At 38.5% G+C, this 19,469-nt stretch overlaps 2 protein-coding genes across 2 annotated transcripts; both read left to right on the top strand.

Moving 5' to 3' along the window:
- Positions 1-209: 209 nt before the first annotated feature.
- si:ch73-366l1.5 (FILIA-N KH-like domain-containing protein) lies at positions 210-13,880 on the top strand. The gene is made up of 4 exons (XM_035530920.1): positions 210-697; positions 7,065-7,578; positions 8,531-8,648; positions 13,201-13,880. The coding sequence occupies exons 1-4, from the start codon at positions 383-385 to the stop codon at positions 13,313-13,315; spliced, it is 1,062 nt and encodes a 353-aa protein (XP_035386813.1). The 5' UTR covers positions 210-382; the 3' UTR covers positions 13,316-13,880.
- Positions 13,881-14,780: 900 nt separating this feature from the next.
- On the top strand, positions 14,781-18,791 carry st6galnac2 (ST6 (alpha-N-acetyl-neuraminyl-2,3-beta-galactosyl-1,3)-N-acetylgalactosaminide alpha-2,6-sialyltransferase 2). The gene is given in 10 exon segments (XM_035524343.1): positions 14,781-14,863; positions 15,497-15,563; positions 15,665-15,836; positions 16,038-16,200; positions 16,615-16,723; positions 16,725-16,757; positions 16,890-16,993; positions 17,810-17,893; positions 18,000-18,105; positions 18,267-18,791. Coding segments are annotated over 10 exon segments (1,158 nt in total). The 3' UTR covers positions 18,504-18,791.
- The last annotated feature ends 678 nt before the right edge of the window (positions 18,792-19,469 follow it).

Raw genomic sequence — 19,469 nt, 5'->3', positions numbered from 1 at the left:
TACTTATTAGCCCATTTACTTTAGAAAATATTAAATTGTTGCTCATTTTTGTAAAGTTTCAGTTGGTGAGTTTGTGCATAGAAACATCCATGATAAAGCTCCAATGCGTCGTTTAAATATAACCTCCCTCAGACGTGGTTCGTAAGAAGTTACGCTGGGTCGTGAGATTTGACTTGGCTCCTTTACTCCCAGGTTTCCAGATTGTAACACCGCACTGGCGCGATGCTCAACTGGGCGGATCCAAACACTAATCTGCACTTCATGGGCGTCTTCTTTAACGAAGCAACAGAGACGTACATGTCCAGAAACAAAACGACTCTTTTTGCTTAGCGTTTACTTATTCGTTTTGTTTATTACAAGGCTTTAGCACAATTCAGCAGTAATGGCCATAGACGCCCCTGTTATTTTGTCGGCTCTTTTCTTTACAATTATTGCCATTATCATCGCATCGGCGTTTTTAGCTAGGAAATCTGTATCAAATAAACCTGAACCGAACCAGCAAGAGACAAAACCAGAAGAGGCAGCTGAGTACTACCAGCCCAAAGCGGAGGCAGACACATCGGCACCAGTCAAGGAGAAAATAGTTGTTACAGAAGTTAAAAAAGAAGACCCTGTTGCTATAGAGGAAATGGGGCTCGCAGATGAACCCGCACTGGCTGAAGATGAAGATTGCCCAGTACAAGAAGCACACATGCAGGTAATGGAGCAATGGCAACGAATGTACACTATTTTAAATGTCAAATAAAGTTTGATGAAAATGTCGTGTCCCACAAAAACACTTAAAAACTGCGCTACAATTCGCAAAAGGCTAATGTGTTTAAAGTTTCATACTTTTCAACTCATGCGCGTGTTTGCTGCTGCAGTGTCATCTTTACAGAACGGGTCACACATAACAAAAGATCTGCCAGCGCGCCTGTGACTTTGCGACACACCCCTTTGCTTCTCGCAGCAAAGGCGCACCAAAGTACACCGCATCACTATTTACCTCCAGTTTATGATTAATCTGTTCACTAGTAAACTTTGTGTATCTATGACAGTCACCATGTGAGATAATAGCTGAATATAAATACAGTTCGGTTTTTTGGTGGTGGTGTTTTGTATTACGTAGCCTAATTACAGCCTGTTCGTTCATTTATTATTTTAATATAGCAAACAGGAGCATCTGGATTGAGACCGAGAACTTCTTGATTATGTCACCTGCACTGTTATTAGGTATATCTAGGTGCGTGCGTGCGTGCGTGCGTGCGTGCGTGCGTTGAGGTCATCTGTTGAGCTGAGCTGAGCTGAACATTCTGGCAGGTCTGCTTGGAAAAGGGAAATCTTTTAGTGGCCTGCTTAGCCATAAGGCAGGCTTGAATAATACTCAGACGCTTAACTTTCTGTTTAATTGCTCACCTACGGCAAAATTATTTTTGCCTCCACATGCAAAATGGCATAAAAGAGGAAAAGGGGGCTGTTAAAATGTTAACACATCATGTCTTCATTTGTTCTTCAAAGCCTCCATCAGGAGTTTGGAAGGTAAACCAAATACAGGAAATCAGTGTGGAATGTGGAAATGATTCTGTCAGACTGGTATTAAGATAGATTTGAATGTCTTCAGCATGTGGTTAGTATAGTGTAGTGGGTAAAAATGCTGATTGAAATTGTAAAGCGCGCTAGTAAATGTAAATTGCAATGAAATTTGAGGCCATGATGATGCATAATGTTTCCAATAGTCAGGATGTTAAAAAGAACAGATGGCCAAGAACAGAGCCTTATGCAACACCCTGAGTAACAAGAGCAGTGTTAGATATGTGCATCCCAACGGATACAAATTATGCCTATCTGTTGATGATCTGTTAAATGTGATCTGAACCCATATAGCACAGTACCAGTAAGGCCAATAGTTGTGAAATGAGAATGTTACTGACCATATTGAAAGTAATGAATATATATATGGTATGGTATGCTATGCAATAGGGACAATTCCTAGCACCATCAACACTCTAAGAGGCTAAGACTCAGGGAGTGTAACAGCTGTGAACTATGACAGTGGATCAGTTGCTCTCACTACAGAAAAAGTGCAGCATGTGCCTACAGCTGTCTGTAACGGTCAGCAAATGCATAATTTCTAACAGGTGTGAATGAGTCAAAGCACTGTCTTTGTACACACAACTGTCTGTACTCAGTTGTAAATCAAAGGTCTTACACAAATGCAATGAAATTCTTACTTGCACGTTGTTTCCTACAGACTTCAACAATATAGCACAGCAACAATACAGTACAGTAAGGCTGACTACACAACAGGACTAACAAGATGCATTGCATACAAACAAACATCGGTGATTGGTATTCAGCATGTGTGGTGTCTTGCTGAGCCAGCATTCTCCATGGCTCTCCAGAAATGAAATTGCGTGTCTGTGATTATCAAGGAGACTTCACCACTCTTTTTAATCATTTGCAGTCCTGTGCTTAGCAACTTACCAGTGACATTACTCTCCATTGGCCTTCTTAGCTTTGGAAGTGGTGCAGTGTCCATTTGAGGTCATCTGTGATGATGACCTCCAGGAGTTTGTAACTGCTAAACAAGGTTGTTATAAGGATTCAAAAGAGCATGTACTTACAAATGGGAGAACCCTTTAGTGCAAACAATTATCATCAAGACTGTGTCCTCTGCAGTTCATGGGTGGTACTTTATATGGATTATTTTGTCTTAAGACAAAGTGGGATAAAGATTCGCTCTGTAAGAGACATTTGTCACCCATCAGACTTGTGAAATGAAGCACATTTTTTGCCTCAGTCCTTTCCCAAATATACTGGGTCCATGATCTTTGAACATGACAGCAAGCCACACCCTCCCGTAAGGCACTCTTAAGTTTCTATGTTCCGCTTTCCTCATCATCATTCTGGACCACTGGCTTGAATTTTGTTTGATTTTGTACTTTGCCTGGTGACTAATAAATATGAATTTGAAAAGGGAAGAAGCAAAACTGTACAGGCTGATCAAAACAGGCAGAACAAACACATTTTTTAGATAAACTGTACTTTCATAACCACACCTCAGATTATTACTGCAAGAAGATTTTGCGATTGCTGGAAGCTGTTGCCAATTCTAAAATAATCCTGTACTATGCACTGTGATGTTGTGCTGGGCAGTGCCATATAAAGGAATACCATGTACTTCCCAAAGACACTAAAATAAATCTATTTTCTGGTCTTTGTTCAGATATATAAGGGCTTGCAAAACCTAATTGCAAATTCAGCCTTTTAAAGATTTGTCTATGAACATTGTCCAAAAAACACCAAACCCATGGCTATGAGTAGGAACTGTCTGTTGTTTGAATAGGGTTCAAATATATCCCTGGATCATAATTTTGGCCAAGAAACTCTGGCTTCATGTTTGAAATTTCTGCAGTCCAAACAGTTTGATCCTAAGTGCATTCCATCTGCACCACTCAGCTGCTGTTCCAGCTCTTTCTCCCACCCTTCTGCAAGCCTACCTCTTCCACTTTGCTTTGTTCTGGAGCTGCGGCTTCCTTACAAGGCAATGTGTGAGCATGATGAAGAGATGAACACCAGCTTTAGAGCAGCTATAGTGAACACTTTCCAGAGATGCAGGTCAAAGAATTAACAGCAAAAGAACACAAGCCCATTTGTCTGGTATATTTTCATTTTCCTATGCAGTATTAAAGTGTACACGCATGAATATGTGCTTTGGACATATGTTTCATGTTGTCCACAGGTCCTATTAGGGGTACTAGCCAAAATGTCTGGATTATTTTAAGGCTTGAGTGCTGGTTGCACATTCTGAAAGGTCTGTAAAGGGAAAATCCTCAAGCCCATTCCTCAGATCTGTGTTCCTCATTTACTGGCTGCCAGCCGTGGAATCTGTACTGCGTCCTACTGATTGGTTCAGTGTTCCTCTGACATTCTCCTCATGGAATTTCTCTCTCTTGGCCAAACTCTGTTACTTCCATTTTTTGAGGTACTTTGTGACTGGTAGCTAAATATCACAAAATGGTCAATGATTAACAGTGATGTTTAGTGTTTTGGGGGATATGGGGATAGGATGTGTACTGGTCATTTGTAATGGGCTATCTTTCACATACCAGCACTGAAAGCATTATTTGGCAGCCAGGATAGGCCTGCACACTGTGTCCAGATGAAATCTTCTTCACAGGAGTAAGAGTGCTTCTCATGACAGAGCATAAGCAAAGTGGACATCATTCAAAATTGATCAAATTCTCCAATTATTCTATCCCTCAATAGAATAATTGGAGAATTTGATCAATTTTGAATGATGTCCACTTTGCTTATGCTCACAAACAGAAGACAAACTGTCTCCTATATCAATTATATTCTCTTTGATTAAAAGAACTAAAATGTAGGCAAACATATTCAAACTCCAGGTATATGCCATCAAGTGAACAGCCTGTATGGAGTTTTCATTAGAGTCTGACTGAACTCTGCCAAGTTTCTGTATATTGTCACAGCTAAGAGAAGTTGAGTGAAAATGTTAAATTTGATCCTGATGTATTCTTTAAAAACTAAAACCAGTGCAGTAGTTTAAATTGATATATTTAAAGCATAAAGACCTTGACTTTAGAGTAACTGAGTACAGTTGTTAAAATCTGATATGAGAGAAATTTGATATAGTGAAATTAATACACACACACACACACACACACACACGCACACACGCTACATTTTTGCCCAGACTACTGTTTGCTTTCTAGCCACTGTTGCACTGTTGGTGACATCTCCAGTGTACGTCATCTCAGTAGGCAGACCCTGACAGTACATGGTGCCTACACACTGCACAGAACACAATGACTGTTCTTTGAGACGTAAACCAGCAGTGAAGTCACTGTGTAGAATGTATTCAGTAGAAAAAGTGCTGCACAAGTGAATGAGACAAGGAAAGCCTATTCTAGGTCAAATGATTCAGCCTACTTTCTCACGGTTTTCCTTCAGTAGATTAGGAGTAGTGCTATATCTCTGAAATGTCCATGGGTTTTCTAATACCATAAACATGCTGGTGAACTTTATCAATCTAAACAGTTAATAGTGCCCTCCAATGTGGTGTTATAACATATTCACAAATCATTCACTTAGTGAACTAGCCAGTTGTCACTAGGCATCTGATTCATGAAAAATGGCCCAAAAATGGCTGGTTAGGAGTTGTCTCTCCAATTTGTCACAACAGTAGGATTCATGTTTGAGTCTGATGCTCTTGCTTAGTAAAGGTTTCCACATGTAAATAAGGAATGCAGGAGTGTCAGGACAGGGTTTTTGGTTTATTACCATTCCTCTTATATTTGATCCTACATAGAATCTACTGTCTGGTGATTATGGTAAGTACACATTCAGTGGTAAAGGATTTGGATATTAGAAGGGATGTGGAAAAGAAAAGGAACAATTTGAGTGGCTTTGTGAGACACAATGCAATTTCCTCACTATCGCTTTGTAAGCAGATGTTGGATGACAAATATTTTTAAATCATGCAGTTCCTTGAGAAATTGGCAGCTCTAAAATCAGTATAAAACCACCCTTGTCTTTTTATATATAGTCTCCAGTAACCTCTATATTTAACACATTGGTTCCAGATCCTAGTTCTTGGGGCCATATGAAAAAAAGATGCCAGACACTTTAATGCCATGGCCGACACAGGCTCTACTACAGCTTTCAGGCCTTTGACTTCAAGATATGTTTCAGCTGAACAATGAAAATAGCCAGAAGGCACCAGTTAGCATGACTTTACTTGCCTAATCCTAACTAGCCCTACTGTTATTGGCTCTATTTGTTGTATATGGTCATTTTGAGTGAAGTATTCCTCCTGGCCTCTGCATGCCTCTGAGTGGAGTGAGGTCAGTAGCATGTGGCTTTACCTATTAGCTCTGAGTTGTCAGTGGCAGGGGAAAAACCGTTCAAACTGAGGAGGCTGAAGGTTTTTTGTTGGTGTCACATACAGGTGTGCAGTGAAGAGGACTGCTTATGTAAGGAACAAGAGCATACTGCAGATGACAGCTGTCATATGAACAGAACTGTGAAAACAAGAATAAAGGGCCAGATACTGTGTGGTCGCTCAGGGATCGATGCTGTCAGCAGTGCTTCATTAGAGTTGAATAATTAACGTTGAAATCAGACAAGTCTTGCGGGGGAGGGTGACACTATGTGAAATTATTTGAGAAATATTTTAAATGAAAGAAAACAGCAAATTGGCTTCAAACATGCAAAAATGTAAACAAATGAAGAATGTCAAATTGGCTAAAAGGAAAACTTATCAAATAGAAATACTTTATCAATGGAACGATAAATAAAATAAATTATATGTCAGTGAGGTATCATATTACTTTAGACTTTAGCATTAAATACTTTAATATTTAAATTTAGTCCTCACTTGTATAAAATGGAATGCATTTTGAAATAACCATCCCAAGTCTTATCAAATTCTCAAGCTTGATATTAAAAATGTGATTTGCTATTAGCTTGTGATCAAGATCCAATATCAAGGTTTGACAAAGTGCAACAAACTGAATAACTAAATAACTAAACTAACTACCTTTAGCATAATTCTTCTCAAAATGTATGAATGAGTTGCAGATATGGGGGTTTTTTTATCTGTTTTTTTTTTATTTGACATAATTAAGATTAGTATGGAACGATGTCATTCATTAAGATCAGCAGCAGTGAAGTTCCATAATGTATTTAATAATGTAGCTCATCATTTAGAAATAAAACTGGTGATGTAGCCTTCATGAAACAATGCAGTGTTGTTAGAGCTTCATAATTCCAGTGTAAACGCATACAAGAACTGGTTTGTCATATCGCTTAAGCAGGGTCTTTCTCTTAAATCTACTGATTATTTTATAATGCATTGTAAACATGTGATGTACGGTATACAGCTGCAAGAACCTCTTAGATTACCTGGATTTCTGAATGAATGGCCCCATTTAAGTCAAAAGTAATGAAATTCAATGAAATTCAAAAGGGGGCAGTTCTAGTATTCCTTAATCTTACAATAAGGTATCACATGTATAATTTGCCAATAAGTGTCATTTCTTTCTTTGCTGTGATTTCTGCAGGCTGCAGCAGTGTTTGAAGTAGCCTCTGACAAGGAGGTCATTCGTGCTCCCGACCCAGTGGACGTGTTCACTTCCGAGCCTGTGCTTGAGCCTCTAGAAGTGCCATCATCAAAGCCAGTACCTGAACGAATGCCAGTAGACACAATTCCAGAACTAATTTTTGAATCAGTGCCTGTGCAGGTTTCAGAACCCCCAGTCTCAGAACTCGAACATGAGCCAGTCCAAGAACTTGCCACTGAAGTAGATTCTGAACATGCTTCTGGGCTGACTTTAGAACTTGCTCCTGAACCAGTTTCAGAGACTTCCTCTGAAACAATTTCAGAATCCATCCCAGAGCAAGTCTTAGAAGCCATCACTGAGCAGGTTTCAGAAGACATCTCCGAGCAGGTTTCAGAAGACACCTCCGAGCCGATTTTAGAACCCAGTGCTGAGCAGATTTCAGAAGCAGTCCCAGAGCCTACTTTAGAGGTCTCACCGGAGCTCACACCGGTTCCAGAGGTTACAGTGCATAGTGGTATAGTGACATTTCATATTTATCACTTTCTTTATACAGTGAATGAATGACATTGTTTGTCTATAGTGATTTCATAAAATGACCTTGCTGTTATTGACCTAAAACACATTGATCCATTTCATGTTTGAAGAATGCAGGATTGCTTATAAATTCAGTCAATCTTCTCATCTTTATATATAGATTCTAGTGTATAGTCCACAAGCTTTTGGTGTGTATTTAAAACCAGATCAGTGGAAATCGGATGAAACTCGCTGCAGTCTAAAAAACCCTTCTTCCTGTTGCCATTTAAGCCTGGCACCATTTCGGCTCTTATATAGCTCTTTTCAGTTTGTTCACTGCTCTCTGGCTTCTCACACCATAGCCTGTATTGTATTAAATTACAGCAAGGGTTTGGAGAGCAGGGGTGGGAGTGCTCACAGTAACAATATCAACACACATGCTGACCCCCACCCCTAACACAAGCGCACACACACACATACACACACACACACAAACACAAGCCTTGTGTCCACCGGCTGGGCTCTAGAGCGCCAATATAACTGGGATTGAGTAGAGCAACTTCTTTGTTTGGCAAACAGTATATTTGCTCCAAGCATATAACTAAGATGTCATCTCTTGTTGGATGCCATTGGGTGTATTAAATAACCTAGAATGAAGGATAATGTAAAGTTACGTATGAGAGATTAGGAATGAGTAATGTTTCGGGGTTTCTGTCAGAAAAGAAAAGTGCCAATAATTTGCTGCTGATAACGCTGAAAGTAAAATTATTCTAAATCACTAAACCAATAAGCTTTCTATACAATCGTGAACAAGTGGGAACAATACCACTCTTCTTTCAGCATTTTAAAGCAAATTAGGACAAAACATTTGTGATTTATTCATAAATTTAGAAAATATTGTGAATTGTACTTGTCTCTCATCTTCTCTGTGTCTCTTGTCCTGTCTGTCTCAGAGACAGCAGCTCCCCCAGTGGAAGCTGAAGGGGAGGCTCCTAGTTTCAAATATGGCAAGAAAAGGACCACTAAATTTGAGAAGAGGTTGAGCAAGGAAGAGCTGCAGGAGGAACAGAGGTCTGTACCACTGCCTCTTACTGGCCAGTATGAAACAGCTAAAAAAACAAAACAAAACAAAGCAAAAAACCAAAAAATAATCTCTTCACTCTTCTCAACTTGTATGTCAAAAGTCATGTGTACATGTTCATTATGGAAACATGTGAAGAGTGCTTTGCTGTATTCCTGCTTCCTGCTAAATGGGCATACCAGGTATCATTTCCCAACCATTCAGGCACTATAGGGATTTTGTGCCTGGGTTCTTCTAAACAGTGAAATCACCATGGTAATTCCATGTTTAAATATACAAATAGAGATTCCGACACTGTGATTCTTTAAAAGGCTACCTTTTCCTGGGTTTAGCTTTTTAGTCTCTTTGTGCTCACCTCATTTATTGTGAACACTTCCACTGCAGTGTTTGTGTGCTGGCACAGGTACTGTTGCTCCTTCTGAGCTTTGTTCGGCTCTTCGTAGTAGTCTGTCATGGGCAGGCCATTAATGAAAGGGCCATCTGAAGGAATACACCTTCCACTCCCTCCTTCCTCCGTGATATACATTCAGCTCTGTGGATTGCATAAAGATGTAGGAGGCTTATATAACTTTGCTCAACTCCTATCAGCAACGGTGTGCTTCTTGCACGGGCTCATATCGGCCAAGGGCATTCACGGGGGACCCAGGGCCCATGTGACTTGCCATCGTGACATTTTCCACAGGGTCAGGAAGTGGGTGGGATTAGGGTGCGTAGATAATGGCACAGAGATGAAGTTATGCAGGGTTATGCTTCTACAAGCTACAGCAGCCCCTTCATTTTTTCTGCTTGATGTGGAGTGGACATCTTGAGTGGATGCTGACTGGAAGGTTTCGATGTGAACCAGGGCCCTAAATTAACTCCAAAGCTCCCTGTGAGTATAGAGATGTTAGCTTACTGAGATCCCAACACTCAGAGGGAGGCATGGAGAGAAAAAAGCTTCAGTACAAAGTTCTAAGTTGGTAATTTAAGAATTTGTTTTAAAGGGGGATTTTGTCATTAATCTATTGTTATTCATTTAAAAAATGATCTGTGAAACCTTATGCTTATCGTAGATCAAGTATAATGGATCCTTCATGTATGCAAATCAGTTTCTTTTTCATTTTTCCCCTTTGATCAAATTGAAGTTTCCCCACCGGTGATGTAATTTGTAAAATGCAACAAAATTCCCAACTCCTTTGTATATTCATGCACATGTACCTAGCTATGTAGATATACTAAGTATCGTGTGTTTTCCTCCCATACTTTATCTTTGCAGAATAGAGTTCACGAGTGATTTTACCTCTCTTTAAACATCTGACAGCATGTCTATTTGACTGGTCCCACTGGTAAGGCAAAGTTCATTTTAAAATGACCCCCGACCCTTGAACTCTGACGTCTCTCCTAGCCTTACCACCCCCCAACCACCACCCATCATCCCAAAATAAAATGTTATGATGCACCGGCCCTAGAGCCTCCTGTTGGGTTTGGTAAAGGCCACTGACTCATTACTCTCTGTATCCTAGCATATGTGTTAACATTAATCATTCCTTCTGTGCTGGTTTAATCAATGGGGTGAGCAAGGGTAAGGGTGGTTTTGTGTCACTTTGTCTTTGGTGTTGCCCAGGTGACATGCGGTAGCTCTGCTGAAGCACTGATGACTTCGCAGTAGTGTCGTGCATATGGCATCCATGTCAAATTCAACTTTCCCAGAGCGCAGGCCAAAGCAGCTCTGCAGGCCATGGGCCTATCTGAAGACACATTAAGAAACAGTGAATTGAGCTAGGGTGGTTAGTCTAACCCCCGCCCCCTGCCACCAAACACATACACAGGTTATTGAATATACGTAGAGAAATTTATACTCTGTCATGTAGAACCAGGAGTGTAGATAAAATGCAGCTTTGATTTTGGGGAAACATACAACAGCAATCTGTGCACTGGACTCCTCATATACATAGACTTCTTTAGATACAGCTCACATGAAACTTGTATGAGTCTTACCTAAAGAGGCAGTAGCAGAGTTTCTATTTTCAGCCTAACCCATATTGCCTTAAATCATATAACTAGTGCGCCCCCTGCTGGTTGTGACAGGCAATGGCATGAAGTACGGTTCTGATGGTGGACCACACTCTTTTATTAATGTTTTATTTAATTTATGTCTAGAGACTTACATTATGGATAAAATACACAGTTCCTCTCTATAGTGGTGTTTAAAAGAAAAGTGAGTAATTAATGGCTCACAAAATAGGTTTTAAACTAAGAGCACAAATTGGTATATTTAATATATTATTAGAGTTAGAGGATTAATATGTTTATGCACTAATTTTGACAATATAGTTATTATTTCCCACTGTGAAACTAGATAGTAGATTTGATTCTATTGTTATGGTAGCATTTAGAGCTTTGTTAAGTATAAAAGAAGTCAAAGTGGATGGCCAACCCTTTCTTACAGAGTTTAGAAAAAAAGGTTTTCTGCATGTAATTTAGTCCTTGTATGTACTTTGCATAAGCATGTCTGCAGCTGCTTTTATCCTCTAATCTGCATGTGTGTCTCATCCACATACTCTCCCTTTCTTCTGGGCAAGATACAGCAATGGCTTTAGCACATTTCAAAGGTTTTGGTATATTTAAAAACAATAAACTGCAACATGACAAAATGTGTTTTATATGTACCATGATATCTGCATGCCAAAGCCTGAATTTTGCCTTTATATACTTATGTTGCAGCCATATTCCTAGCCATCAAAATCTGAAAACGAACTAGTAGGTGGATGGGCAGTAGGACTAACATTGAGTTTAAGTTGTTGTGGGTGATGGTGTGTGTCTCTCTCCTGAATGCTTGCAATGGCTCTAATTACTTCCACTTGACTGTGACTCGTGTTCAGCCTAAGCTCAACTAAGTCAACTATCTGCGTGACTAACACTCTTCTGCTGACTGCTAGTGAGCAGAATTGCCAAACTGTCCCTGGTGAGTGAGCTTTTTTATCTATGGTTGATTGTAATTGATTAATAAACTGATTTAATACTGACATTTCTCTGATTTATTTCTGAAATGATCAGATAACTAAACTGATTTCTCTGCATATATTGCTAATATGACAATATATGATTTGGAAAAGATACAAGAAAGAGATTATTAGGCTGGTTAATCATTTTTATACAGTTGTGTGTGTGTGTGTCTGTGCAATCCTAACCCATTTTTCCTAAAAACTGTTATCTTTTTAAAATTTCCTATTGGCTAAAGTAAAGCATTATTGGACTAAATGTTCCTTCTTTATTTCAGATCATCTGAGTAATCAGACTGGGATGAACTTCATCTGGTCCCCAGCACATTTTGTTGCCTGAAACTGTTCTGTTTGAAGGAAAATTTGAACTCTGTGAAGAAGGCCACATCTTTTCTCAACTGTCTCATCACCCATTTTTAAATAAATCTTGCTGTCCTTCTCTTTAGTCTTTTCTTTTTAGAACCAGTATATTTTGTGCTTTTTCCTGTGAATTTGGCAAATTTTGGCAAATTTTCTCTAATTTGCCAAGTTTTTATTTATGTTTCTATTTTTATATTTAGTGGAGATGTTCACTAAAACCAACTAAGAGCGACAAGATACTGAAAACCCTCTCAAAAGGACACAACAAAGACATTCCTCATCTCTCCCTGCAGTCTGAATTTAGTGTGACTGTAAACTCTTGTCCACACAACTGTGAACTTGGGAAGCTCTGTTCTGAAGAAAACTCTCCCTGTAGGAAAAAGGAATTTATTGCTGTATGTTATGTTCAAAAATAGCATATATGCTGTATTTTAATATGCAGTATATTATATTTTTGAGTCAGGAAGGGAGAAATGTAAAATTATTGTGTATATGTTTTTAGTTTTTAGGTGAAACTGGTGTGTTCAACTCTAGTATTTAAGATTTATTAAAATTAAAATATAATCATCTGACTGGTTGCTCTGTCTCTTTCAGAAATTATAAAATAGCAAGGAGGAGTATGTACATTAAAGGAATAATTTATTCATGTACATTAAAGGAATAATTTCATTGTGACCAGTTACCATGAAGGTATTATTAGCAATATTCACAAGTTTGGATGAAGTATTCTTTTAAAAATAATTCAATCATCTATACTGTTCACGAACTCTGTCATTACATATAGTGGCATATGTTGGGTTTTACTGGTTTTTGTCATATTTAATCAATAAAAATCAGAAGGGAAAAACTGCCCTTGTGTTCCATGTCAAGTCAGTGAGCCATTGCAACTACATTCCAGACCAGACAGCTAAAAATATTTATGTGTGTGTGCATGTAGTTTGTATTGTGTGATATTAAGTACTTATTAAACTTACCAGCTGTAAAATATATCAGTATAAAATCTATAGTTAAAAAGTTACAGAAACAGCAAAAACTAATGCTTAAGACCATTATTGAAATAATGGTTAGATATTATTGTGGTAACACATATACACTAGTCATGAGCTAGTGAAACAGGGTTTTGACTAATCTTGATATCTGAATATACAAACTTGGGAATTTTATTGTTGGTCAGTTTTTTGTTGTTTTTTTTTTTTTACAGGGTTCAACGGGAGCAACTATCTGCCATATTCAAGCTTCTGAGGGATAACCATGAAACATTTGGCGAGGTGACTGAGGAAGACATAGAAGAGCAACTCAAACTGTATACATACTAGCATAAGGCAAGACTCACAGTGTACTAATTATACTATCTGCAGGGAAACCACGCTGAGTGCTAGCAAGTTTCTCAATGTTATCTTCTTCAGGTTTCGTATTTATATTCAGATTAAACATTTTGCATTGCTGGTCCTGTTTGCACAAAGCTCTAGAGATGTATAGGGCAGTAATTCTCATACAGATCTACCAATACTGGTTCCATAAACAATTGATTATATTCCTTTTGATTCTTCTGCACACTCCCATTCTAAACAGGAAGTATATTCATCCTAAGACTTCCACTGTGATACATGTATGTGGCCTTTTCATACAACCCTGCATGACATGAATTTGCTTTGTTAATACACTATATAAGAGCCTGTTTGAAATCTGATGTTAATGGCTAAAGGATAATAGAACTGTCTCTAAGTGAATCAGCATATTAATGTCACTCTAAATTTGTAGTTTTAATGTGATAAGCAGTTATGTGCAAGGAAACAAATTTTTCTTCACAGACTGTACCTACTTATTACTGGTGATTTTACAGTTATTCATTGGCTAAAGCTGCATACTTCAGGAATTGTAATAAAGGTTTTATATCTTCACTCGAGTCTCATTTTTGCATTACTGGGATTGCAGTAGTTAGATATAATGCTTTTTGTCATGGTATATATTTTCCTACATAGGGCCCTTTTGTTGATCACAATACAAACATGTAGCCTTTTTGTTTTGGTAACTTTTAATCTGATTTAAATTACTTTTATTCATATATCTCATTCTCAAGGAAAGGTCATAATGAAAAGCTTTTACAGCCCCCATTGTTACTAGGTTGTATATGACATATGTATATGTATTCAAGCCTCAACAGGTCCTGATTAGTTTCCAGGAAGAATGTGCTACGTAGGTGCTACGAGAATTCCCCCCCATGGTAAGACTATTTGACAGACAGGTCATGCAGGATGGCAAACCATCTGGAATACCAGGTTTTGAAAGCTTTTTAGAACTAACTTTAATAGAACCTCAGTGGAACAAGAATTTAGTGGAGAAAAAATTCACCTAAAATAAAGCCTGCATGAATCGTGTTTTATAGTGCTATCGCACAATATGAATAGTCTATCTGCCAGAGTGCCTTATGATTACAGCAACACTAACATATATAAGCTAATACAGATACAGATTTTTTAAAATCATATATCATCTTAGTTTCTTTGCACATGTGTATAACTGTACTTTGCATAAAAAGTTGTTCAAAGTTATATGGAAACATGAAAGTGCATAGGAGCCAGCTTCAATCTTGACTCGCTATGCCTAAATAATACCGCTCCTATCTATTTGCCTGCCGGCTTGCTTGTCCGTCAATCCGTTCGTCTGTTTGTGTATTTTGTAAAGGAATGAAAGTCAGCACCGCAGAACTTTTTTTTCCTTTTACTAAAATATAGAACAACTACGTATATTTCTTAGCACGTGATGTTGAATGTTGTCTCAATGCCACTGTTTTCCGAACCTTCCCTTCTTTTATTCGCGTCCGGAAATGCCGAGCTGTCTTACGTCGAACGAAAGTTCTGCTGGTAAACCAAAGCAGTATCAGGTTTAAAGAGTGGAAACGTAAATGTACAACGTTTGTATGCTTCAGGAATGAAAATACGTAAATACTCGTACATGTTGCTCTTTGTTACTCTAATCTGCGCTGGAATTCAACAATTAATGTCTCTGGATACGTGAGGTAAGATACCTTGACATCCCGCCTTCAGTTTGATGGGCGAGCATTCTGGTCAAAAAAATGAAAACTTCTTAAAACTTTGGGATACAGTCTTGCATTTAATTACCATTGTTTTAGTAGTCTCCGTCTTTCCTGAAGTTGTATTATTTATTATTATTATTATTGTTGTTGTTGTTGTTGTTGTTATGTTATTATTGTTGATGTTGTTGTTGTATTATTTTGTATATACAAAAATAGAGCGTATACCTCTTGCCATTCCTTTATCTTTTTAGTTTCATTTTGTATTTATGGTTATCAACAGTCATTGAGTGAAGAACGCATCCTATATTGCAAAAGCGGTCCTACGCGTCAATATTTCGTTAGTTTTGTGCATTTTTCAGCGCAATGCAATTTGGGGGTTTGGGAGTATTGCAGAATAGAGGCTTGTCTCTTGTGACGGCCGAAAAGACATCTCATGTGATAAAGTACGTGCCTCCTACAGGTCGATATTTTTTGGTAAAGGCAGCTGGGAAGCAGTAGACCTCATAAAAGAAGAAGAAATACTTACAGTAGGACAATCTAGGTGGTTCAGTGCATGCAACACATATTTGACATAATGGTCGATGCTATGGTTTGTGTGAGATGGCCTCTGTTTTCTCTTCCCCTCTAGCGTTTGCTGTCCTGCTCCTTACAGTGGACAGTGAGGCAGAATAGCTATCTGAAGAAGTGCTTCAATTTCTCTGTGCATGTGCTGCAGTGGGCAGACAGTTTTAACCAGTTCAAGTGGCAGCGGCTTCAATACGCTCCTCTGCCATATGGCTGGAAGGATGTTTCACCTGAGGGTAAACCCTCACCTTCATGTACTGTCTAACAGACAGACAAATGTTGTCATCTAGGATTCCACAAACTCACCTGAGTTGGGTTTATTCGATTAAGACTAAATGTAACTTTGTGTGAGATTTGAAGAATATTTCTTGAAGGCAGAAGAAATATCTTATGCAGGTTTATTCACTCTTACTCAACCTATTCCCCAATGCCACCAGTTGTGAGCACCACCCTGTCCCTGCTCCAGAATTCTTCTAGCAGTCGTCTGTTTGAACGGAAGTCCCCAGACCAGTGTGTGCGTTGTGCAGTGGTAGGCAATGGAGGAATCCTCAACAGTTCAGGACAGGGGAAAGCCACTGACAGTCACGATTATGTCTTCAGGTTTGGGCATTCTTTTGGTGCCTCTTTCTTCTTTTTTAACTTCTCTTCCTCGTGCCTCAGTTTTAAGGCTGTATTTGAGCATTTCAAACCCCTATAAATCTATAAACCCCAGACAGATATTCTGTCCATACTGAAGAGATTGTATGTTTCCATTGTTTCTTTGTAAGTGAAACATTTATCTTAGTCTTGGTTTCAGCCATTGTGATTTCAAGTATAGCTTTTGCGAATGTTTGGTAATGGGACTTTATGCAAAATGACACTTGGTATTCCTGCAAAAGAGACATGTTTTTCTGTCAATGCTTTTTTTGGTGTTGAGAAGTGAATGTAATGAAAGCTCTTAACAGAGCTCAAGGCTGCCTGACCAAAAAGTAATATTGAATTCCTGACAAATTAATAAATGTCTGCCATTTTCAGAGTGAATGGAGCAATAACCAAAGGCTTCAAGCAGGATGTGGGCACTAAAACATCTTTCTATGGATTCACCACAAATACTCTGAAGAATTCCCTCAAAGCATACTGGGCTTAGTGATGGCTTCACTATGGTGTCACAAGACCCAGTAACTGATGACTTTTGCTCAGAAACTTCAATATAGGCTACTTTGACAGGTAACTTATTTTTGAAATAATGTGGCTCACATATTAAATAAAGCTAAATACTGTTTTCAGAATTGTATTTATTTTTACCTAAGGGCATTTGCTATGTCTTCATCCCTGCTAACATCCAGGACTATGTGATGCTGGCTGCTGCCATCCAAGGTGCCGCTGTGCCATCAGGATACTATGAAGGAGACCAGTAAGTGTTTTGAAGCAATATACAGGCTCTATGATGCAGCTTTGTCCAGTTGTGTCCTTTTTTTTATACCAGCAGTAGGTAGCAACATATACAATATTTTCCAAATGCCTTAATTTTTCAAATGTCACAATGCTACTTCACAATATGAGCAAATGATGTCGCCTATGATTAACTAAAGTACAGGTTTTCTATCTTCAGCCATACCATATTTAAATTATTGTTTATAGCTGCATGTAGGGCAACATTGCTTAAAACTCAGAACTATTTGAAGAAAGAACCTCACAGTACAAAACAGATATCCTTAGATGTGTTGGGGGGGGGGGGGTGTATTAGTAGGGGTAAGCCTACTATGATTTTTTCGTTACAAAACACAGTTTGAAAAAACATGAAGTGACTTTTGCGTATCATATTTTCATGAAAGGTAGGTTGTTTGTAATGGTTTTGAGCACTAAAACTGTCACCTATTTTGATTGTGCTTAAGCCCAATGAAAAACCTAATCAGTTCCAAAGCTATCTTGGAAGGTTATGCTATGCATGGTTATAAATGATGGCAAATTTATGCTAGTTGTTAAGGTATGGATTGAAAATAGCAGATTCTTTAAAAGGTCATCAGTAGAGCTGACCTTTTTGTTTTAAGCTGTTTTTTTTTTTAGAGTTTTAAGATTGTATTATTCTTCAGAAGTTTTCAGAAACTTTATAGTTTAAACATTTTTCTTTGTTATTCCTGATGGTAGTTTTTATACCTTTCTGGGTACAACAATGATTTATTTATTTATCTATTTTATTTTCATTTATTCCTTTTATTACATGGAACAGACCTTCTATGTATTTTGGAAACAAGCATTCATTTGAGCACTTCAGAATGATTCATCCATACTTCACTGAGTATGTAACAAAGAGGTGAGATCCTTCCTGTCTAAGTAAGACAACTTGGCAAGTCTGTATTCTTGAAACATTCTCTCTCTGACATTCAGTGGGCCTAATGATGTGATAATATAATTGACAGGTTTTTGAACTCTCCGTATTTGAAGATGAGGTACAGAGATTTCTACATGCCCAGTACTGGAGCACTGATGCTCCTGACTGTCCTGCATTCCTGTGACCAGTTCAGTGTTCTTATCGCCTTCTAAACTTAAAGGCGCATACAACTTTTTCAGGTTGTGATTCTCTCTCCTTATAGGAAGTTACATAAAGAGTGTACTTATACAACATATATTGAGATTTAATATTTTAAAATGGAAGCAAAATCTGTTTTCTCTATGGGCTTTTTCAGTTGTCTGCATATGGCTTCATCACGCAGAATTATGAGGGATTCTCCGACCACTACTACAATGCAGTTAAGAAGCCACTTCATTTCTACGCCAACCATGGCCTGCTCATGGAGGGAACACTGTGGCAGCTGCTTCACTCCTCCAGAGTCATGTGGCTGTACCAGAGACATGGCAAGAAGGGGGGCCTTTCTAGATGGGCAAAAATGAAAGGCAGTCCTACATTTTTTTTTCCTCAGTAGTTTTTTTTTGGTCTTGATGTTGGCCACAAGATGGCACCTTCCTAAACTGATTTATGTCAAAGTGGTGTGTTTGAAGTTTTCAGTACCATGTTTCATGAGTGGCTCTGTTTGTGCTGCTGTGTACAGATTTGTTCAGAAGTAAATAAATTGTTTCATCCAAGATAGAAAAGTAACCCATAGTAATTCAACCTGTTATCATTCTCATTTTAACCACTCATTGGGTGAGTAAGCTTTATTTATAGTGTTGCTATTGTTATTGTTGTTGCTATAGTCTTACCTTGGTAGCAAGTGTGGAAAATGTACTACCTGCTACCAACCCCCACCTTCATCTACTGGTACTTTTATCAGAAATAAGAATTTTACTCCTATTGATGGGAAGGAGGAAACACTGATCCCTCATTTGAGAATGATATCTGTGCACATGCTGGTGTGGTCTGTGAATATGTGGGAGTTTGATTTTATGAAGTTGGGGTAGCATATTTGTGGGGTCCTACCTTATATTGGAAAGCCATGTTTGAATCACACTCCCACTGCTCTGTAACCAGCCTCTTCATGCATATAAGGTTAATTCCATTGTTATCATAAAATTCCTTCAAATTCAATAACATCCCCCACTTGTTATGGTTTACTGGCTTTAAAAAACTAGTCCAGATTTTTAACAGGTAACCAGTCATCTTACCTGCCAGAAACCCCAAATTAAATTAAAGAAAGTACTACAATGCCAAACTTCTAGTCTTTTGTCAGAGCTAAGGCTATTACAAATGTCTGTCCAGATGGGCTATATCATCGAGTTTCCACTCTCCTATAGCCCGCTGACCAACTACTCAGTGGACGCTGACCATGTCATAAAACCTGAAGGCTACATGTGTTGTATGGAAGAAGTACCTCTGACCTCTTTTCTGATAGTACTGTGAATGCATGAACTGTATGCTGCCCAAACCACAAAGAGTGGGACAGATGGGAAAC

Source organism: Electrophorus electricus, chromosome 1, assembly GCF_013358815.1.
Source record: "Electrophorus electricus isolate fEleEle1 chromosome 1, fEleEle1.pri, whole genome shotgun sequence".
NCBI lineage: Eukaryota > Metazoa > Chordata > Actinopteri > Gymnotiformes > Gymnotidae > Electrophorus > Electrophorus electricus.
The sequence above is the reverse complement of the archived record's forward strand: the minus strand, read 5'-3'. Positions and strand labels throughout refer to the sequence as shown.